A 21,019-nucleotide genomic window follows, 5' to 3' on the forward strand; every position below is an offset into this window, starting at 1 on the left:
TCACATTAACATCTGCTAACCATGTGTATATGACAAATACATTTCATTTGATGTGTCCCGAGGCCAGTGGTCAAAGCATTCCTAATTGCTCACCAAACACCAAACATTTATTTAAGAAGCCCATGATAAAGCCTTGCATTCCTATTTCGTCTCGCGCTGTTGGTGGTAGGTGCACCAAATTCAGCTACCGGGTAGGCGAAGTGTTCTCATTTTGAACCATTTCATGTGTCTGAAGTTAATGAATTCTGCCTTCCTCGTGGGCCCTGAGAGCATATCAAGTGCATCTATTGGTCTACCACTGGCCAAGCTTCCTCAAGCTCACAGAAAAGTTGACAGTGACATTTCTAAACTTTTTCAACCATGGCTAGAGAGAAAAGCTGCTGTTTCAATGAGTTAATGTTTAAGTTGTGCTACAACCAGAACTGCAATGAATGAGTAGGAAAGTGTATCGATAGGCTTACATTGTTATTAGCAGCTTGGGTCTTTTTTTATATTGAGTAATATCAGTTTCAGCTGAGGGAGGGAGAGCAGAGTGATGTTGAGAGGCGGACCCTCTGCTACTCTCACCCTCTGCTGAGTCACCATCAGATGCATTGCAGGAACAAGCCCAGTTAAGTAAAAATAAAAAAGCAACTAATTTAAATGTATGCTCACTCAGCTGTGCCTCACAATTAATACAACAACTGATCTATTATTGGTGTGATCAAATACGTTTTGAAATATCATTTTTAAATGGTCTATGAAAAACAGCAATGCAATGGCAGGGCAATTCAACCATAGCCAATATGTAATAGTGATAATGTATTGAGCGTATAGCATACTGCACAAACCTCATTGCTAAAGAACTGTTTTTAATAGGTTAATGTTGCATAGGCTTTTTATTTTATTTTATTATCTGAGTGATATACAGTGGGGCAAAAAAGTATTTAGTCAGCCACCAATTGTGTAAGTTCTCCCACTTAAAAAGATGAGGCCTGTAATTTTCATCATAGGTACACTTCAACTATGACAGACAAAATGAGGAAAAAAAATCCAGAAAATCACATTGTAGGATTTTTTATGAATTTATTTGCAAATTATGGTGGAAAATAAGTATTTGGTCACCTACAAACAAGCAAGATTTCTGGCTCTCACAGACCTGTAACTTCGTCTTTAAGAGGCTCCTCTGTCCTCCACTCGTTACCTGTATTAATGGCACCTTTTTGAACTTGTTATCAGTATAAAAGACACCTGTCCACATCCTCAAACAGTCACACTCCAAACTCCACTATGGCCAAGACCAAAGACCTGTCAAAGGACACCAGAAACAAAATTGTAGACCTGCACCAGGCTGGGAAGACTGAATCTGCAATAGGTAAGCAGCTTGGTTTGAAGAAATCAACTATGGGAGCAATTATTAGGAAATGGAAGACATACAAGACCACTGATAATCTCCCTCGATCTGGGGCTCCACGCAAGATCTCACCCACACGGGGGGACCTAGTGAATGACCTGCAGAGAGCTGGGACCAAAGTAACGAAGCCTACCATCAGTAACACACTACGCCGCCAGGGACTCAAATCCTGCAGTGGCAGACGTGTCCCCCTGCTTAAGCCAGTACATGTCCAGGCACGTCTGAAGTTTGCTAGAGAGGATTTGGATGATCTAGAAGAAGATTGGGAGAATGTCATATGGTCAGATGAAACCAAAATATAACTTTTTGGTAAAAACTCAACTCGTCGTGTTTGGAGGACAAAGAATGCTGAGTTGCATCCAAAGAACACCATGCCTACTGTGAAGCATGGGGGTGGAAACATCATGCTTTGGGGCTGTTTTTCTACAAAGGAACCAGGACGACTGATCCGTGTAAAGGAAAGAATGAATGGGGCCATGTATCGTGAGATTTTGAGTGAAAACCTCCTTCCATCAGCAAGGGCATTGAAGATGAAACGAGGCTGGGTCTTTCAGCATGACAATGATCCCAAACACACCGCCCGGGCAATGAAGGAGTGGCTTCATAAGAAGCATTTCAAGGTCCTGGAGTGGCCTAGCCAGTCTCCAGATCTCAACCCCATAGAAAATCTTTGGAGGGATTTGAAAGTCTGTGTTGCCCAGCAACAGCCCCAAAACATCACTGCTCTAGAGGAGATCTGCATGGAGGAATGGGCCAAAATACCAGCAACAGTGTGTGAAAACCTTGTGAAGACTTACAGAAAACGTTTGACCTCTGTCATTGCCAACAAAGGGTATATAACAAAGTATTGAGAAACGTTTGTTATTGACCAAATACTTATTTTCCACCATGCAAATTAATTATTTTAAAATCCTACAATGTGATTTTCTGGATTTTTTTTCTCATTTTGTCTGTCATAGTTGAAGTGTAGGCCTCTCTCAACTTTTTAAGTAGGAGAACTTGCACAATTGGTGGCTGACTAAATACTTTTTTGCCCCACTGTATCTTGGTTTGCATTTTGACTCAGAAATGGATCTTGACTCAAAAAAGGTTGTTGACCACAGCCCTAGGCCTAGCATCTTTAAATGTGTTGTGTTTTTAGAGTGGCCACTAGAGATTGACTGTGGACTTTGTTTGTCCAGGTGGTGAGCCCCACCATCAGTTCCCCGGTGTGCCAGGAGCAGCTGGTTGAGGCAGGGAAGCTGGTGGATCGCTCGGTGGAGAACTGTGTCGAGGCCTGTCTGGCGGCCACAGACGAAGGTGAGCTGCTGAAGCAGGTGGGTGCCGCGGCCAACACAGTGAGCCAGGCACTCAGTGACCTGCTGCAGCACGTACGCCACTATGCCAGCTGTGGTGAGCCCATCGGACGTTACGACCAGGCCACAGACACCATCATGACCGTCACTGAGAGCATCTTCACCTCCATGGGTGACGCAGGTGAGCTCTGGGAGAGGAGGGGAGGGGAGGGGCGGGTAGGGTTGATAAGGGGAGAGACTGGTGTAGTGCGGAGGGAAGGGAAGTGGTTGATAACAATTTTGGTGGTTATGGTGAGAGAACTTTTCACTCTTTTGATTAATCTTGCAAGTATTTTCACATTCCTGGTCAGTTCTGGCTTCAAGCAGTTTGAGTTTAAAAACTTTAGCTAGCTATTATCCAAGGACTTAGTAAGTAAGAATTATCACTGAAGTAGGTACCAGTATCTAGCCTGTGTTTCTTGTCTTTTTTTCTCAAGACTTTCACTGAGGTTGTTCCCCTGTATTTTGACTGAGTGGGACCAAAGATGTTGTCAGGTTATGGTTTATATTAACTGACCTTCAAAACTCTGCTGTTGAAATATTTTCAAAGCCTGAAGTATTTGTTATGGTTCGCCGATGAGTCTAAAGAATTCCTAACCCCAGCCAATCCTCAAGGGGTTGTAGAAAACATGTCATTGAAAACCACTACAGAGCTTCAAATCTGGTCTCAATCACTGTTCAATGGGGCTTTGAAACTTAAAAGAAAACATATGACCTGAACATTTTTGGAGGGCTAAAGGGATACTTCGAGATTTTAGCAATGAGGCCCTTTATCTACTTCACCAGTCAGATGAACTTGTGCATATCATTTGTATGTTTCTGTGTCCATTATGATGGAAGTTGGAGGTCGTTTCGTAAGCCAGTGCTACCTAGCGTTAGCGCAATGACTGGAAGTCTATGGGTATCTGCTGGGGAAGTAGATAAAGGGCCTCATTGCCAAAGTCCCGAAGTATCCATTTAACATGCTAACTTTCAGAAATGATTGTAAAAAGAAACTGCAGTAATTCAGCCAAGTATTCTAAAAAGTCCCATTTCACTGACCATTTTGTCTGTAAATACTGCGGGATGTAACGTAACCTAGATGTCATGTGTTTTATAGTCTTCTCTCTAGTTATTTCTAGCTGTAGGCAAGGGTTTTATAGTCTGACTGGGGAAATATGGTAGCTTCTAAACAGCACTATAGCAGCTTTCTAGTTCTTTTCTGTGCATTTTTGTGAAGGAATAAAGAAATATATATTTTTATAACCAGAGTGGAGAATGCCAAAGGGAAACTACTGTGAGTACGATACCAGAAGGTGAAAAGGAAGCCGTGTAGTGTATTGTGTGAGGCCCAATGAGGGATCAGCATTCGGAGAATAATCTAGGCCATGTTTCTGTGGTGATAGCACAGTGGGGAGGTATTGATGTCTCTCTCTTTTCTCTCTGATCGCTCTCTTTCTCTGTGACCGTGTGTAGGGGAGATGGTGCGTCAGGCCAGGGTGCTGGCTCAGGCCACGTCGGACCTTGTCAATGCCATGAGGTCAGACGCTGAGGCTGAGGTTGACGTGGACAACTCTAAGAAGCTGCTAGCAGCAGCTAAACTCCTGGCTGATGCCACGGCCAGGATGGTAGAAGCTGCTAAGGTACTAAGACGGACGACCACTACACTGTACTTATTATAATCCTAGGAAGGATTAGTGTATGCCATTTAGTTTATGATATGTCATATTAGTGTATTATCATTAGTGTCATGTCTGCAACTAAAACTGGAACTCTACTGATATAATTTGTTGGAAATGAGATGTTCCTGCTGTAGTCTGAGCCGTTGCGTCTCTTTAGAGCTGAAATAATGAAAGGGCAGCACCAATGGTTCTTAATAAGCCCATGGCGCTGTAGACAAGTATAAATGAGCAGGATATTATCAATGTGAAAACGCCAGGCAAGTGAAACGTGTGACACATTCATCACGAATCCACTGCCGTTACAAAGAAGAAATGGGAATCTTGCTCTGACGGTTTCCTTGGAAACTGTCAGAAAACAGACAGAGCCTAATGCCTCTGCATTTAATATACAGTCACAGTGTTGGGGAAATGTGTAGAGTGCCACTGAGACTATGAGAAAGGTTTTGATATTCCCTTTGCCACTGCAGAACTACGATTGTATTTAGTGGTGTTTTTGCTTGCAAGCAACTAAACACCACTAAATACAATCGTAGTTCTGCAGTGGCAATGGGAATATCAAACCCTCTCTCATTTCTGCCTGCGTGCTTGTGTGTATGTCTGTGTGTGCATGTCTGTGAACAGGGGGCTGCAGCGTACCCAGAAAATGAGGACCAGCAGCAGAGGCTGAGAGAGGCTGCAGAGGGGTTACGCGTTGCCACGAACGCTGCAGCTCAAAACGCCATCAAAAAGAAGCTGGTCAACAGGCTGGAGGTGGGTGGAGGGACAATGACAGCACATTGTAACCGTTGTGCTACCATTGAGACCCTCTCCTGCTGTAGTTTCGTAGCAATCAGCATTTGTCCTTCCTCACAAACCACAGAAGTCCATCCAACACCATGACACACCATTAAAGAGGAGACCGTGTCAGATAGAACTACCTAGATCTATGTGAAGATGGATGGATCTCCCCCCAAGCCTTGGGAAGTGCATAGCAAAAGGCTCAGATAATTTTGAATTAATTTGCACAAATGAGGCATATTTAGCATATTCTCTACATTATTTATTATCCTGCAACAGAAGATGTGAAGTCCATTAGTTGTGTGAATGAGTTAATCGTAGTGTAAAGATTTGTGTTTAGCCATTAGTATTTCAGTCCCTAATGACAAGACCCTCACTTCAGTCATTTGGAGCTTCCACTGCTAACTAACCCAAGGCTGTAATCAGTTTATCATAGATGCACATCTCTCTCTGTCTCTGTAGCCTGTAGTAGTTATGAGTTACACCCCAAACAGGATACAGAGATAATAAAAACTATTTAGAATGTAATGGGTTTAGATTAACTGAGAGTACACCTCCACCTGCCCATTCATATGGCTGACATCTCTCCTACTGATGCTCTTGGGAGCATAATAAATGTAGTGTGTATGTTTCACCAGCAAGAAAGGAATGCTATCTCTCTCTTTCTCGCTCTCTCTCTCTCTCTGTGTCTCCACCACTCATCTCCATCCTCTCCTCTTGCGTTTTACGTTGTGCTGTCTGTTTGTTTTCCCCAGGACAAAGATAGCATTGTTGTTCAGGTTCTTGTTTCATCCTCCATCCTTCCGCCCACAAAACTTGGAATGTCTTTCCTCTTGCCACTTTCCATTTTGTTTACACTTCAAAGGAAGTCACCTCTGTGTGGATTAATAGAAGTAGAAAACATGTATTGTACAGTGCTTATGTATTTTATGAATTGTCAACATTGCATGTTGAGACAATGTGGTACTCGACCCAAAATACAGTAGTATGAAAGGTTCAATGACTTGGATTCTTTTGTCAGGTGGCGATGTCCACTGGGAAATTCTGAAATAACTCTTTAGCTTAGTTTGTGACCGCCCCTATTTAGTTTGATCTTTCTGAGGAGCTCAATCTGATACTGTATACAAGTAGTGCACTATCCTCATCTATTTATCTGATGTAAGACATTTACCCACAATAAACCTCTGTCAATATATCTCTCTGTTTCTGGAACAGATTGCTGCTAAGCAGGCTGCGGCTGCTGCTACTCAGACCATCGCAGCTGCCCAGAACGCTGCTGCGTCCAATAAGAACACTGCCTCTCATCAACAACTAGTACACAGCTGCAAGGTACAGTAATATTGACCCACAGCAAACAAGATCACTCTTGGATCACTATGATGAAATGCCTACAGATGTAGGATCTTAATTTGACTTATATTGTCATAGCAAAATAATCCTGAAGCAACAGGATTTGAACGTTTAGTCCATAATGTGGCTTGATCGGTGGTTAGGCTATTAGCTATTAGGCTACATGAAAATTGCAATACTGTTAATATAATTGTGTGTTAGTATGGGTTTTCAATTAATGTATGTAAATCTCGAAGCTCATCTGCATTTCATGCGTTGCAGAAAAATTCTCAGCAACTAAAGAATGATCAAATTAAGATCCTACATTTGTACAGTATTGAACCAATACTATCACTAGCCGGTTGCTATATTGGCAGCATTTATATTGACGATTTCATTACATTGGTTTAAGCAAATGATATGTGTACTTGTAGGCAGTGGCAGACCACATCCCTCAGCTGATCCAGGGGATGAGGAGTAACCAGGCCCAACCAGAGGAGCTCAGTTCCCAGCTAGCGCTCATCATGGCCAGCCAGAGCTTCCTACAGCCTGGCAGTAAGATGGTGACGTCTGCAAAGTCAACCGTCCCCACAGTGACAGACCAGGCTGCAGCGATGCAACTTGGCCAATGTGCCAAGAACCTGGCCACCTGCCTAGCTGAGTTGCGGACAGCCACCCAAAAGGTAAGTCCTTTAACCCCCTATCCACAGCTACTGAAGGTCATGTTTTCATACAGCTCAGACATCCTCTGGACTGTGTGAGAAAGGTTTGTGTCTGTGTGCTTCTGCAGGCCCATGAAGCCTGTGGCCCACTGGAGATAGACTATGCCCTCAATGCTGTCCAAACTCTGAGGAGTGAGCTTCAAGATGCCAGGATGGCTGCACACGATGGGCAGCTCAAACCACTTCCTGGGGAATCGGTCAGTACATATTAAATCCATATTAGAGCATTTGGAATACAGTGATTTGCGCCAATCATGCAAAGCAAATCTGCAGATGTGTGAGAAGGCGTGACATTGTGCTCATGTGTCGTCCCTACAGCTAGAGAAGTGTGCCCAGGACCTGGGTAGTACCTCCAAGGCTGTTGGCTCCTCCATGGCTCAGCTGCTGACCTGTGCTGCCCAGGGCAATGAGCACTACACAGGTAGGAGTTCAAACAGAGAGAGAGTGCACTGCAAATGATTGAGCAGTACAAGAGCAATGTTTACCTAAACTCAAGGTAGACTCATTCGTTTCTGGGATTTTGGTTAGACAGTGCTAACTGTTCCTAATATCATCTAATACTATGTGACGATTAACTCAAGGGTCCCAGTAAAGCTCTACCAAGTGGGGTGAAAGAGAATAAAGTAGACAGCAGAAACCCTGACAGGCATTCACTTTCCCTCTGACAGGCATTCACTTTCCCTCCACCAATAGATGTACTAGTCTAATTAATTTCTTGATTTCTTGATGTTATCACTATTGCCTATGAGGGAGGAATAAACCTGATTGGGTTCTGCTGCAAAGCCGGGCATTTTCTTTAGCCTCCATTCTAGCTCCACTTAGTCTCTCAGGAGAATTGATAAAGACACATTTTTGAATAGTGTGTTCTAACAATGGCTTCTCCTGCTCTCTCTCTCTCTCTCTCTCTCTCTCTCATATATTCATCTTATTTTCACTAGATTTAACATTCCATCAGCAATGGGCTCCACTCGGCTGGATAATGCAATTTGATGCGATTTGCTGCATTCCCGCATCTCTGCTTTGTGTGTAATAAGTAAAGCCCCAATCCCACATGGTGCCTCGTTCTCCTATCTAACTCATTTGTTTTAACAACAGGGGCGCTTTAGGTTGGGCTCACCGTGCTGTTCCTACTGTTCAGTTACACATTACCAACAACTCTTTCTATTCATTCTGAGCACTAAAGCTGCACCCCTGAATGTGTGTATGTACATATTTTTGTGTAAGGACATATTTAGTGAAGTGATAATGAGATTGAAATGAGGTAGGATTCAGCTTGGAGTTTGGCTAGTGAATAAATCATGATGTAGCTAGCCAGAGGCAGAGTAGGTTGTTTAGCTCCATCTTAAAGAACACTAATGAGACACAGTGGGACGTTGACACCAGGTTTTCCATCATTATTTCCTGGACTAGCTTTGTTATTCCAACTCCAACACTTCCACTTCCTTCCTTATCTGTCTGTCTGTTGTGTCCAGGCGTAGCTGCCAGGGAGACGGCCCAGGCCTTGAGGACATTGGCCCAGGCAGCCAGAGGTGTGGCGGCCAGCACCAAGGAACCCCAATCTGCGGCGGCCATGTTGGATTCTGCCCAGTACGTCATGGAGGGATCTGCCATGCTCATCCATGAGGCCCACCAGGCCCTGGTCTCCCCAGGCGACGCAGAGAGTCAGCAAAGGCTAGCACAGGTGAGGAACTTGCTGACTGACTGTATTGACATCTTACTGCTAGACAACTTGGTTCGTGTTCCAAGCACAGTGTTTTCTGTCAGGCTCTTTCCTCTCCTCTGCTGTCTGGCTGATAACCGATTTGTAAACACTGCTACTCTCCATAACAATTATCTGCTTTAAGTGTTGCCATTTTCTTTCCTCTGTCTCCTGCTTAGCGATCCTCTCACAGGAATGCTAGCTGCCGGAAAACTGCTTATTTGCATCAGGGCCCTTTGGGAGATAATAATATGCCAACCAACATATTGGTTGGCATATGTCTGTGACAGTAGCATAAATTAGTGACATGGATTGTCGTTCTCCGCTTGCAGACTGATTTGCATTTGAGATGTTTTTCCTTTTCATAGCTGTGCCCAAAGTACTGTGGGAAATTGTTAGAGTCTGTAATATCAGCACACTGACAGGCTTATCTGTGCTGTGTTTCAGGTGGCCAGGGCAGTGTCCCACTCTCTGAATAACTGTGTCAACTGCCTGCCTGGCCAGAAGGATGTGGACATGGCCCTGAGGAGCATCGGAGAGGCCAGCAAGAAACTGCTGGTGGACACTGTGAGTCCTGCTGCCAGATGCGCGAAGCTGCAGTTTGGAGTGTTGATGTCTTATACACAACCTAAATATAAGGGGTTATAGAAGAGCATGGCAATGCTGTCCTTTTAACACACATTTTCCATTCATTACTGGAGTCATTAATCATCTGTACAGATGTCTATTCACGGCAAATTCTAACAAACATAAGACCAATTACAATATGGATTATGATCTGCAGCCATTTTTATTTATTTCTCGGGTAACAATTAAGTGTCTGTTTTCAAGTATTGTTTTTAATTAAAATGGTCAAAAAGAAACAAAAATAGCTTCTTAGCGAAGAGAAATTTCTCAAGCAAAAATGTTGCTCGGACTGTCTGAGTGGGAAGGGGGAACTGAAAACTAGCTGTTATTGGCAGTGAGGTTTGGAACGGTCTTTCTTATTGGTCTTTTAACTAATCAGGCAGGCCAAAACACCATCCCAGCAAAACAAACTTAAATGTCAAGCGGTCTTTTCAAATGCTCTTAAACTAAAAGGGCATTATCATATTTTTCACAATTTCACAGTGTTATTCAAATCAAACTTTATTTGTCACATGCGCCGAATACAACAAGTGTAGACCTTACCGTGAAATGCTTACTTACAAGCCCTTAACCAACAGTGCAGTTCAAGAAAGAGTTAAGAAACTATTTACCAAATAAACTAAAGTAAATGATAATAAAAAAGTAACACAATAACATAACGAGACTATATACAGAGGGTATGGGTACCGAGTCAGTGTGCGGGGGTACAGGTTAGTTGAGGTCACTTGTAGATGTAGATAGGGGTGAAGTGACTATGCATAGATAATAAACAGCGAGTAGCGGCAGTATACAAAACAAATGGAGTGTAGGGGGCAATGTAATAGTCCGATGGCCATTTGATTAATTGTTCAGCAGTCTTATGGCTTGGGGGTAGAAGCTGTTAAGGATACTTTTGGTCTTAGACTTGGCGCTCTGGTACCGCTTGCCGTGCGGTAGTAGAGAAAACAGTCTATGACTTGGGCGACTGGAGTCTCTGACAATTTTATGGGCTTTCCTCTTTCCTTTCCTTCCAACCTCATATTGTGGAAATATATATTCACAACTGAATGCATTCAACCAAAATGTGTGTTCCGCATTTAACCCAACCCCTCAAACACAATCACGTTTATTTATTTTTAAAACGTAAACAAATATTTTGTGATATCCAATTGGTAGTGACAGTCTTGTCACATCGCTGCAACTCCCCTACAGTTGTGTTTCTCTTCTGTGTCTCCAGCTCCCTACATGCAGTAAGTCCTTCCAGGAGGCTCAGAGTGAGCTAAACCATACTGCAGCTGAGCTCAACCACTCCGCAGGGGACGTGGTCCACTCCTCCCGGGGTACCAGCAGCCAGCTGGCCATGGCTTCTGGGAAATTTAGCGAGGACTTTGACGAGTTCTTGGACACTGGCATTGAGATGGCCGGACACACTCAAGTAGGTATCATTAACTGTAGAAGATCACAACAGCCCCATATATCTGATTCGTCTCCCTGTGAAATGAATGTGGATAAATGTTACGATGCCTGATTATTCGGTTGGTAGACAGTTTAGGTTAAATAGGGTCAAATGAAAATGCCTCTGAGGTAGTCAAATGTTGAGTGATTTCAATTTTTTCTGTCACTTGAGCACTTAAGCTATTTAGATATATTTGTTAATTAGACCTTTTCATCTAATTCACTTAGGTACATGATTATCCCCGAGAGCACTAACACGGTCAGACGTAAGGAGATCTTTGATGATCTTGTTCTAGTTATTTTGCTAATTCATTTGGATAGATCGTGTGAGAGTGCAGTTGATGTAGCATGACACACAGGCCTTAATCCGGTTGAAAGGGAATTGGCTGTCTGAGGTGGGGAACACGGTTAACTTGATGTCAATTTCATAGGCCATTCGAGAGCATAGACAGTGTGACTGTGTGGCAATAAGTACAGTTTCATTTTCCTGGAAAGAAGTGTCTCGAAAAAAATGTCAACATTTTTCTTGAAGGAACAGCTGAGTTGTATTGTGATGTTGTCTTTGTAGTGCCAAGAGGACCAAATCGAAGTGATTGGCAACCTGAAGAACATCTCCATGGCATCCAGCAAGCTCCTTCTGGCAGCCAAGTCCCTGTCAGTGGATCCTGGAGCAGCTAACGCCAAGAACCTGTTAGCTGCTGCTGCAAGGTGAGGCCACTCAATATGGAGTTAAATGGCATTGTGTAAGGATGTCACAAGCTCGTGAGTATAAGGACGGTCTACGTTTGCACAAAGTAAGAGTGTAAGGAGTGGCTATAGTTAGCTAGTTAGAACAAAAAACATACTCAATATTCAGAGCCATTCTGATCCAGTTTCCAATCAAAGCCACCCATGTACTGCAACATCTCTGCTGTGACTGTGGTTGTATGGCCCTCCTCACAGCATGCTGCTAGGCTGAGAGATAGACAGAGATAGTATGGTAGAATCCCTCCTGCTGGAGACATGGCAGGCAGCTGGCCGCACTGGGATTTTAGCCTGACTGAATTCCCTCTCTTTAATTAGGCAGATGGATGGAAGCCATGGCTGGAGCTTGTCTGTGATCACTGAGGCTGAGCGTGGCCTCGACACTCCTGTGCAGTGTTAGATTGTCACAGGGAGATCAGGGCAATGGGCTCTGCCAATGCTTGTGTAAAGTAAAGGTCTGAGAGTGTGTGCTGTGTGTACATGTGGAAAGAGATGTGAGAGCTAAAAAGCCCTATGCTGCTGCCCTTGTGTTTCAGAACGGTGACAGAGAGTATTAACCAGCTCATCACACTGTGTACCCAGCAGGCACCGGGCCAGAAGGAGTGTGACAACGCTCTAAGAGAACTGGAGGTAGCCTTTTTACCAAACACTACACAGACCTTTTTATGTTCAGGCTAGATAATGTTTATTTCAGTCTCTACAAAATAAAGGGTTTTGATGTAAATGTTTTACCAGTACATATCATTCAGAATGGATGAAATGGGATGATATTTAATGTCTGAATGAGATGCATGTTGCTGTGGGTTTCTGTGTGGACATTATTGTATGCACAGCAGTGCTCTGTCTCTATGGGAAATAATGACCAAGTCATTTACTTCCTCTGTGCCTTCAGCCCACGTCCCCTCCTCTTCACCCGCTCTGAAAATTGTTACCTGTCTCTGTCTTTATCCATCCATCAACAGAGCCTGCTCAACATTTAATGACAGTCCCCATTCATTTCTACCCCTTGAGTAACACTAATGATACTGTTATGTAACTAACAGATCTGTGGTTTCTTTTCCAAGTAATGACTATAAGTTAAAGACTAACATGGCTTCAAAACAGTCAGATTAAAAACAGTTGGGCTTGTTTTTCATATAACACACATTTTACTGCCCCAACACTGTGTGTATCAGATTGGTAAAGTAGTTTGTGCTGTCCTTATTGTTGAGCCCCTATCCCTCTGTGTACAGGCTGTGAGAGGATTGCTGGACAACCCCAGTGAGCCTGTCAGTGAACTCTCCTACTTTGACTGCATCGAGAGTGTCATGGAGAACTCAAAGGTAAAGCCTTACAAAACAATCACATGCACCATAGACTTTAAATTGCAGTAATCTTACAGTTTATTTCCATTTCTCCATGTACAGGTTCTTGGAGAGTCCATGGCGGGGATTTCCCAGCACTGTAAGACGGGCGATGTGCCAGCGTTTGGGCATTGCGTGGGAGTGGCGTCCAAGGCCCTGTGTGGGTTGACGGAGGCGGCTGGACAGGTGAGATCCCAACCTAGCACTGACGTACTGCCTGGAGCTTCCAGCCTCCCTCCCACTCCTTCCTGCTATTAGTCCTGGGCCTGGGTCTGGAACACAACCAACAGTCTTTATCAGCTCTAAACCTCCGTTCATGTTTAATAACAGCAGCTAGCTGTCTCTCTAAAGCAGAAACTAAGCCATGAGCATTCCTCTCACCCGCTGTTCATGTTTAATAACAGCAGCTAGCTGTCTCTCTAAAGCAGAAACTAAGCCATGAGCATTCCTCTCACCCGCTGTTCATGTTTAATAACAGCAGCTAGCTGTCTCTCTAAAGCAGAAACTAAGCCATGAGCATTCCTCTCACCCTCTGTTCATGTTTAATAACAGAATATTTCTCCTTAACAGAAACTAAAGCTATGTGGCATTCCTCTTTTCTCTTTCTCCTTCTCTCCACACTGCAGGCCTCCTACTTGGTGGGTGTGTCTGATCCAAACAGCCAATCGGGTCATGAGGGGCTGGTGGATCCCATCCAGTTTGCCCGGGCCAACCAAGCTATACAGATGGCCTGTCAAAACCTAGTGGACCCTGCCAGCAGCCCTTCTCAGGTGAGAAGACCGATGTAGTGGGACACATACAGGGACATTTGTTGACGTATTTAGTCTATTATACGAATAGTTACTTGGTAAATTTGAACATCAACGTAACATCAAACGTCTTCTCAACATATGCCTCTTTAGAGAAATGTCCCATGTATCTACTGCTTTGTTTGTCGTTTGTTTGTGTGTTTGGCTGTTTGTTAGGTCCTGTCCGCAGCAACAATTGTAGCCAAGCATACCTCAGCTCTTTGCAATGCCTGCCGCCTGGCCTCGTCCAAGACATCCAACCCTGTGGCCAGGAGACACTTTGTTCAGTCTGCCAAAGAGGTTGCAAACACCACGGCCAACCTTGTGAAAACTATAAAGGTATGTGTGCTCTCTGCCATGGTCCACTCATAAATGGGATTCTTGTCCTTTGTACCTTCAGCAACACTAGATTAATTCATGTTCTCTGTTTCCAATTAAAATAGTTACACAATACAGACATATTTCTTCATTACTAATGATGTATCTGCATTGGGGTGTTGGCTTAGGGCAGGGGTACTCAAGTACTATTTGAGAAGGTCCCAAACTGTTCACACCCCTCTTGTTGGCAGAGAGAACATTTTGCTCATAATTTCCTGCAATTCTACCCTTTCTTCCATGACTTATGTGTGTTTATATGATACCGGGGTCAAAGCCTGACCTAGTACATAATTATTATTTTTCAATTATTTTCATTTGTTTCCGGACCTTCGGGACGTATTGACCCCGTTCTGAGTCCGGATCCGGTCCACCAGTTGAGTATGGGGGACTTAGGGCATGTCCTGTTATTTTCTTCCAGGCCTTGGATGGTAACTTCTCAGAGGAGAACAGAGACAGGTGCCGTGTTGCTACAACTCCACTCATCGAGGCTGTAGAGAATCTATCCACATTTGCCTCCAACCCAGAGTTTGCTAGTATCCCTGCACAGATCAGCAATGAGGTTCGTATAGCTGCTTGTTCAGGGGGTGACTTTTGTATTGTGCGATACAGCAGTGCATTCGGAAAGTATTCAGACCCCTTTACTTTTTCCACATTGTGTTGCGTTATAGCCTTATTCTAAAATGGATTAAATAAACATTTTCCTCATTAATCTACACACAATGCCCCATAATGACAAAGCGAAAATAGGTATTTAGACATTTTTGCAAATGTATTAAAAATAAAAAACAGAAATACCTTATTTACATTGGGGGATCCATAATAAATACAAATACATCAGTATTCAGACCCTTTGTTATGAGACTCGAAGTTGAGCTCAGGTGCATCCTGTTTCCATTGATCATCCTTGAGATGTTTCTACAACTTGATTGGAGTCCACCTGTGGTGACATGATTTGGAAAGGCACATACCTCTATATAAAAAACCAAGCCATGAGGTCGAAGGAATTGTCTGTAGAGCTTCGTGACAGGATTGTGTCGAGGCACAGATCTGGGGAAGGGTACCAAAACATTTCTGCAGCATTGAAGGTCCCCAAGAACACAGTGGGCTCCATTCATAAATGGAAGTTCGTAGAGCTGGCTGCCTGGCCAAAGGGAGCAATTGGGGGAGGAGCAATAGTCAGGAAGGTGTAGAGCTCTGGAGATACCTGAAAATAGCTGTGCAGAGCTTGAGAGGATATGCTGAGAAGAATGGGAGAAACTCCACAAATACAGGTGTGCCAAGCTTGTAGCGTCATACACAAGAAGACTTGAGGCTGTAATCGCTGCCAAAGGTGCTTCAAAAAAGTACTGAGTAAAGGGTCTGAATACTTACGTAAATGTGATATTTTTGTTATTTTTTTTAATCAATTTGCAAACATTTCAAAAAATGTGTTTTTGCTTTGTCGTTATGGGGTATTGTGGGTATTTTGATGAGGGGAAAAAACTATTATTTTTAGAATAAGGCTGTAACTTAACAAAATGTGTAAAAAGTCAAGGGATCTGTATGTAAGCTCTTCAATGTAAATGAAAATGCAGTTCTTGCTCAGAGGACATTTTTTTGATCTCCTACGAGGTTTCTTTAGCATATATTGTCACATTTGTTTTATTTGTCTGATTTCTCATATATGAAACGGCAAAGCTACCACTACAGTATCCATGAATACATTGGTAACTACGGCATTCAAGCCTCTTGAAATAGAACCTCAAATATAGAGCCAGCACAGAGTTTTTTCTCCAGGAAAGCTTGGGGAATTGGTTTGATATCCCATTTCTCTCTAGTTTATTTGATGTGGCTCAAGGAGAAATGTTGTGTATTTTATGTTAGTATAGCAGAAAGAGTCCTCACACAGCCCTGAAAGCTTTATGACTTTAATATGTTGGAGGGCAGTGTTTAACCGCTCTCTCGCAGCACAGCTGCTCTAATCTTCAGCTTGTTAATCTAATTGTCGAGGGAGGCTTTGGCTGGCATCTTAAAGACTGAAGGTGTGCCTCTGCGTCTCCGTGTAAAGCTGGATCTCTAATCTCATCCCCCCTGTGATACGTGGCTCTGATTACACCTTTGATCCATCAGAAGTTGGGCTGAATAATAAGAGATCAGGGACAGCTGTGTAGTGTGTTGCTATTGAGCTGTTCTGTTAGTTAGAACACCACAGGTTAAAGATCTTCTATCAACTCAACTGTCCTCCCCTCCCACCCTCTCTTCCATGTCCAGGGCTCGGCAGCCCAGGAGCCCATCGTGCGTTCAGCCCGCTCCATGCTGGACAGCTCCACCCTGCTCCTGGAGACCGCCCGCTCACTCATCATCAACCCCAAAGACCCGCCCACCTGGTCCATCCTGGCTGGGCACTCCCGCACCGTCTCCGACTCCATCAAGAGCCTCATCACCTCCATCAGGTCAGCACTGACCCCTCTGGTAATAAACTATGGTGCTCTGGATATTATTATGTTGAGGCCAAGGGGGGAGTTCAGCTAACTCTGGGTAAGTGTCGGTTCGACTGAGCAGTGCGTTGTCATGGTCATTTATGGTGGCTGGGTTTCCACCTCCCATGTATTATGAAGAGGAACGCTCTAGGGCATTATAAAGATGAATAGGTAGAGTTCCGTGGAGGATCTGCTGTGCTGCTGGTGCTGCTTACAAGGCTTTCTTATACTGAGAAAGTCCCTCCTGCTGTTATGAATTAAGGATTCTCTCCTCATTATCTCACACACACACAGACAGTAAATTGCCCCTCAGCTCCAGCACATTTTGCATCTGGTCAACCTCTAGAGACCATGCACCTACTGTAGTATACAGTGCATTCGTAAAGTATTCAGACCCCTTGAAATGTTTCTACAACTTGGTTGGAGTCCACCTGCGGTCAATTCAATTGATTGTACATGATTTGGAAAGGCACACACCCGTCTATATAAGGTCCCACAGTTGACTGCATGTTAGATCAAAAACCATGCCATGAGGTCGAAGGAATTGTCCGTAGAGCTCCGAGACATGATTGTGTCAAGGCACAGATCTAATCCATTTTAGAATAAGGCTTTAATGTAGCAAAATGTGGAGAAAGTCCAGGAGCTCTTGAATGCGCTACATGATTTCCCTTCTTTGAGGTCCTGTAAAACTGCATTGATAACCTGCTTGTAGAAGTACTGCCTTGTTCATATGACTTGATTCAGTCTTATGTAGCAACATTTGAAATTGTGTTTTTTACATTGGATAAAAACAGAGACACAGAGCTAAAAAATGGTATATCAAACACTGCATTTGAGGAACAATGAGAAAGTAATTCTGCTTTGAAAGTTGATTAACCTCTAGCGTCGAGCAATCCCGTATCCGGGAGCATAATCATAGCCTCAAGCTCATTACCATAACACAACGTTTCCTATTCATGAAAATCGCAAATTAAATGAAATAAATATATTGAAACACAAGCTTAGCCTTTTGTTAACAACACTGTCATCTCAGATTTTCAAAATATGCTTTAACCAAAGCTACACAAGCATTTGTGTAAGAGTATTGATAGCCTAGCATAGCATTAAGCCTAGCATTCAGCAGGCAACATTTTCACAAAAACAAGAAAAGCATTCAAATAAAATAATTTGCCTTTGAAGAACTTCGGATGTTTTCAATGATGAGACTCTCAGTTAGATAGCAAATGTTCATTTTTTCCAAAAATATTATTTGTGTAAGAGAAATAGCTCTGTTTTGTTCATTACGTTTGGCTAAGAAAAAAAAACGAAAATGCAGTCACTTACAACGCCAAACTTTTTTCCAAATTAGCTCCATAATATCGACAGAAACATGGCAAACGTGGTTTAGAATCAATCCTCAAGGTGTTTATCGGGAACATTTTTCATCCAAAAATTAAAAGAGCGCCCCCTATATCGAAGAAGTTAACTTGTAAACCTCACTTTTGAGAAAATGGCCTTTGAATGTTTTGGTACCTTCTGGAGAGCTCTTCTTTGTCTACACCCATTCAGCATCGTTCACACCCTCTTCAGCTTTAGCTCCACCAATCTCTTTAAGGGTTGATCCAAGCGTTCTGTCCTAATAACAGCAGTCAAGCACCCAAGCTAACTGGCTAACAGTTGTCACAGTGAAATTCTATTAAAATGGACACTTGCATAGTGGAGTCTTTTGTTAAGACATGTAGCCATAATCACAACTTGTGATGTTACTACCTTGCATGAATCTGCAGGTAGCTAACCATCCAGGTTCAATGTTAGCTAGCTAGCTAGTTTGAAGATGTAATGTGTTTTCAGGTGTTTTCTCCATCTCCTAAGATATCATACTCTAATTCCACTGATTTCAAAACTCGGTCCTCCAGAAAGTGGAGAGCAACACTGATGCAGTTCTATGGGCAATATATATTTTTTAAGCGGCGTTAGACAGGATTACCTACAAATACTAACTTGCTCAAATAGAAGCATGCTATATGACAGACCAATCCAAACTCATCTCTCGGTATGTCCAGCCCACTCATTAGCCAATCATGGCTAGCGGGATGGTTGCTGTTTTTTCTGTTGCTAAACCAACAAGGCTCGTAATTTAACAAGTTTGTTATTAAGGCACATGGAAGTTCACATGTTCCAGAAGGCATTTCTGACCAAAAAGCGCATTTGGATTACGTTTAAATGGTTCTCGTGTGAAGTAGTGACCCATGACATACGCCTAGTTTCCTGAAACGGGTCACATATGTATCATGATTAGGGTTGCAAAGCTATCGTTAATTTAATATATCTTTGGTTATTTTGATAAGTAACTGAACATCTATGGTAACTTTGGTCATTTATACTTAAATAACTTTTTAAAAAATGTATTCATATATAGTTTACATTTTTTTTTTATATCTGTGTCCAAATTGTCAATGAGTTTCTAGTAGATAGACCATATGGTTCAAGAGAAAATAGCCTAATTAATGAAAAAGCATCTAATCAACATTGGTATTATTTTCAATTAATTCTACAACTCTTCCAACTACTGCCACCAGTTTGACGCAGAAACATTGACAACAAATACATATTGACATAGTAAAACAAATAAAAAAAAATTTTTTAAAATAAAGGTTATTTCATGCTGAAACCCTCCTATTTAACACCAATGGTATTCACTAAGTTGGTTTATATTTAGGATAATGTTTTACACCGTTGTCATATTTTTATTTATTTTGATATCTTATTTAATTGTTTCAATATATTTTACATAGAGAGATAATTACAGACACCTGTGATAATCTGAAGTTCCCAAAAGGGCCACTAGATGTCTTGTGATAACTTACATAAAATCCTTGAAAGATACTGTTCCAATATTCTGGTACTTTACTGGTTTCCAGTAATATACCCTCACTTTGCAACCCTAACTGTGATGCTGCATTCATAACCTGCTTGTAAAAGTACTGCCTTGTTCCTATGTATCATGATACTGTTAGGGACAAGGCACCAGGGCAGAGGGAGTGTGACTACTCCATTGATAACATCAACAAGTGTATCCGGGACATCGAGCAGGCTTCTCTAGCTGCTGTCGGACAGAGCCTACAGGGATGTAGGGATGACATCTCTTTAGAAGTAAGTTCAAATGGTCAATATAATTGGTTTCTTGAGCTTTCATTTTCAGTTTCCACACATAATTCTTTGCCACTCCCCTAGGCTTTGCAAGAGCAGTTGACATCGTCGGTGCAGGAGATTGGACATCTCATCGATCCCATCAATACTGCAGCCAGGGGTGAAGCTGCCCAGCTGGGACACAAGGTACTCAGCTACGACAATTCCCCTATAGCAACCTTTTCTAAGTTAAGATCACTTTCACATGAACCTAATAAAAATAGTTCTGTAGGAATGAGGTTTGTGCAGTATGCCTAATATATTATCACAGCATGTTGGCTATATGCCTTGCCTCCCAATATTGTTCCTCTCAGACCATATTCTATTTCAAAACTCAAGCTTTGATTACAAAATAGATCAGTCGGTGTAGCACTTGCAAGCATAAATTTAAATAATTAGCAAATCATTTGCTTTCTTATTTTACTGGACTGATGGTACCAGCATCTGATGGTCATGGTGCTTTCAAGACAACTGGGAACTCTGGGGGGAACTAAGTCAAATCATGATGTCGGTGATCTTCAGGTCTGAAAGCCAGAGGTCTGGAAAGATGTCAGAGTTTCTGACTTGGAATTCCTGGCAGATCTCGTTTTTTCCTGAGTTCCCAGTTGTCTTGAACACACTGTAGTCAGAAGTTGGAGATTTACAAGTTCCCAGTTGTTAGTCTCAGCAGAAGGAGGGAGAGCGCAGCAGAGTCTCTACTTCCTTTCCCCTGGTGAGACTGACCAGAGAGAGGAAATACCATCTTCCACCTGATGGTGAAACTCGAGTAGCACCGCATCTGCTTCATGCACACATTTATGTTGTTCCTGTGGCTAGAGAAAGTTAAATATTCCTCAAAATTAAAATAGACACGACAAGCTGCTAATAATAAAAGGGCAGGGCTATCGATACACTTGGCTACTCATTCATTGCAGCGCGAGTGGAAGTAGGTAGAAGCACGTTTTATATTTTGTAATAGTGTTGAATAAAAACTTTGACATGAACTCACTTAAAAAAACAACAGCTCTTTGCTGTATTCTTTGACAGTCTCTGCAGTCATGGTTTTAAAAGTTATTCAATCTTATGTAGGCTAGTATCAAACTTTACTGTGGCCTGGGTCATGGAAGCTCTGTAGGCACAGTGATTTGATAGCGCAGTTGGGACACTCGATTTTTCCACAGGCG

General features: G+C 42.7%; 1 protein-coding gene across 1 annotated transcript in view; it reads left to right on the forward strand.

The window, feature by feature from the left end:
- The window catches only part of LOC139403041 (talin-2-like), a 149,675-nt gene that overhangs the window by 99,626 nt on the left and 29,030 nt on the right, over nucleotides 1-21,019 (forward strand). Inside the window, exons 19-38 of the mRNA XM_071146799.1 lie at nucleotides 2,575-2,869; nucleotides 4,183-4,349; nucleotides 5,010-5,138; nucleotides 6,381-6,494; nucleotides 6,929-7,177; nucleotides 7,285-7,413; nucleotides 7,535-7,637; nucleotides 8,689-8,897; nucleotides 9,363-9,482; nucleotides 10,759-10,956; nucleotides 11,545-11,684; nucleotides 12,257-12,350; nucleotides 12,953-13,042; nucleotides 13,127-13,249; nucleotides 13,690-13,833; nucleotides 14,029-14,190; nucleotides 14,648-14,788; nucleotides 16,480-16,661; nucleotides 19,685-19,820; nucleotides 19,902-20,003. Of these exons, the coding sequence (XP_071002900.1) occupies nucleotides 2,575-2,869; nucleotides 4,183-4,349; nucleotides 5,010-5,138; nucleotides 6,381-6,494; nucleotides 6,929-7,177; nucleotides 7,285-7,413; nucleotides 7,535-7,637; nucleotides 8,689-8,897; nucleotides 9,363-9,482; nucleotides 10,759-10,956; nucleotides 11,545-11,684; nucleotides 12,257-12,350; nucleotides 12,953-13,042; nucleotides 13,127-13,249; nucleotides 13,690-13,833; nucleotides 14,029-14,190; nucleotides 14,648-14,788; nucleotides 16,480-16,661; nucleotides 19,685-19,820; nucleotides 19,902-20,003 (3,027 nt within the window). The remainder of the gene's footprint in view (nucleotides 1-2,574; nucleotides 2,870-4,182; nucleotides 4,350-5,009; nucleotides 5,139-6,380; nucleotides 6,495-6,928; nucleotides 7,178-7,284; nucleotides 7,414-7,534; nucleotides 7,638-8,688; nucleotides 8,898-9,362; nucleotides 9,483-10,758; nucleotides 10,957-11,544; nucleotides 11,685-12,256; nucleotides 12,351-12,952; nucleotides 13,043-13,126; nucleotides 13,250-13,689; nucleotides 13,834-14,028; nucleotides 14,191-14,647; nucleotides 14,789-16,479; nucleotides 16,662-19,684; nucleotides 19,821-19,901; nucleotides 20,004-21,019) is intronic.

Source organism: Oncorhynchus clarkii, chromosome 1 (assembly GCF_045791955.1).
Source record: "Oncorhynchus clarkii lewisi isolate Uvic-CL-2024 chromosome 1, UVic_Ocla_1.0, whole genome shotgun sequence".
Taxonomy (NCBI): domain Eukaryota; kingdom Metazoa; phylum Chordata; class Actinopteri; order Salmoniformes; family Salmonidae; genus Oncorhynchus; species Oncorhynchus clarkii.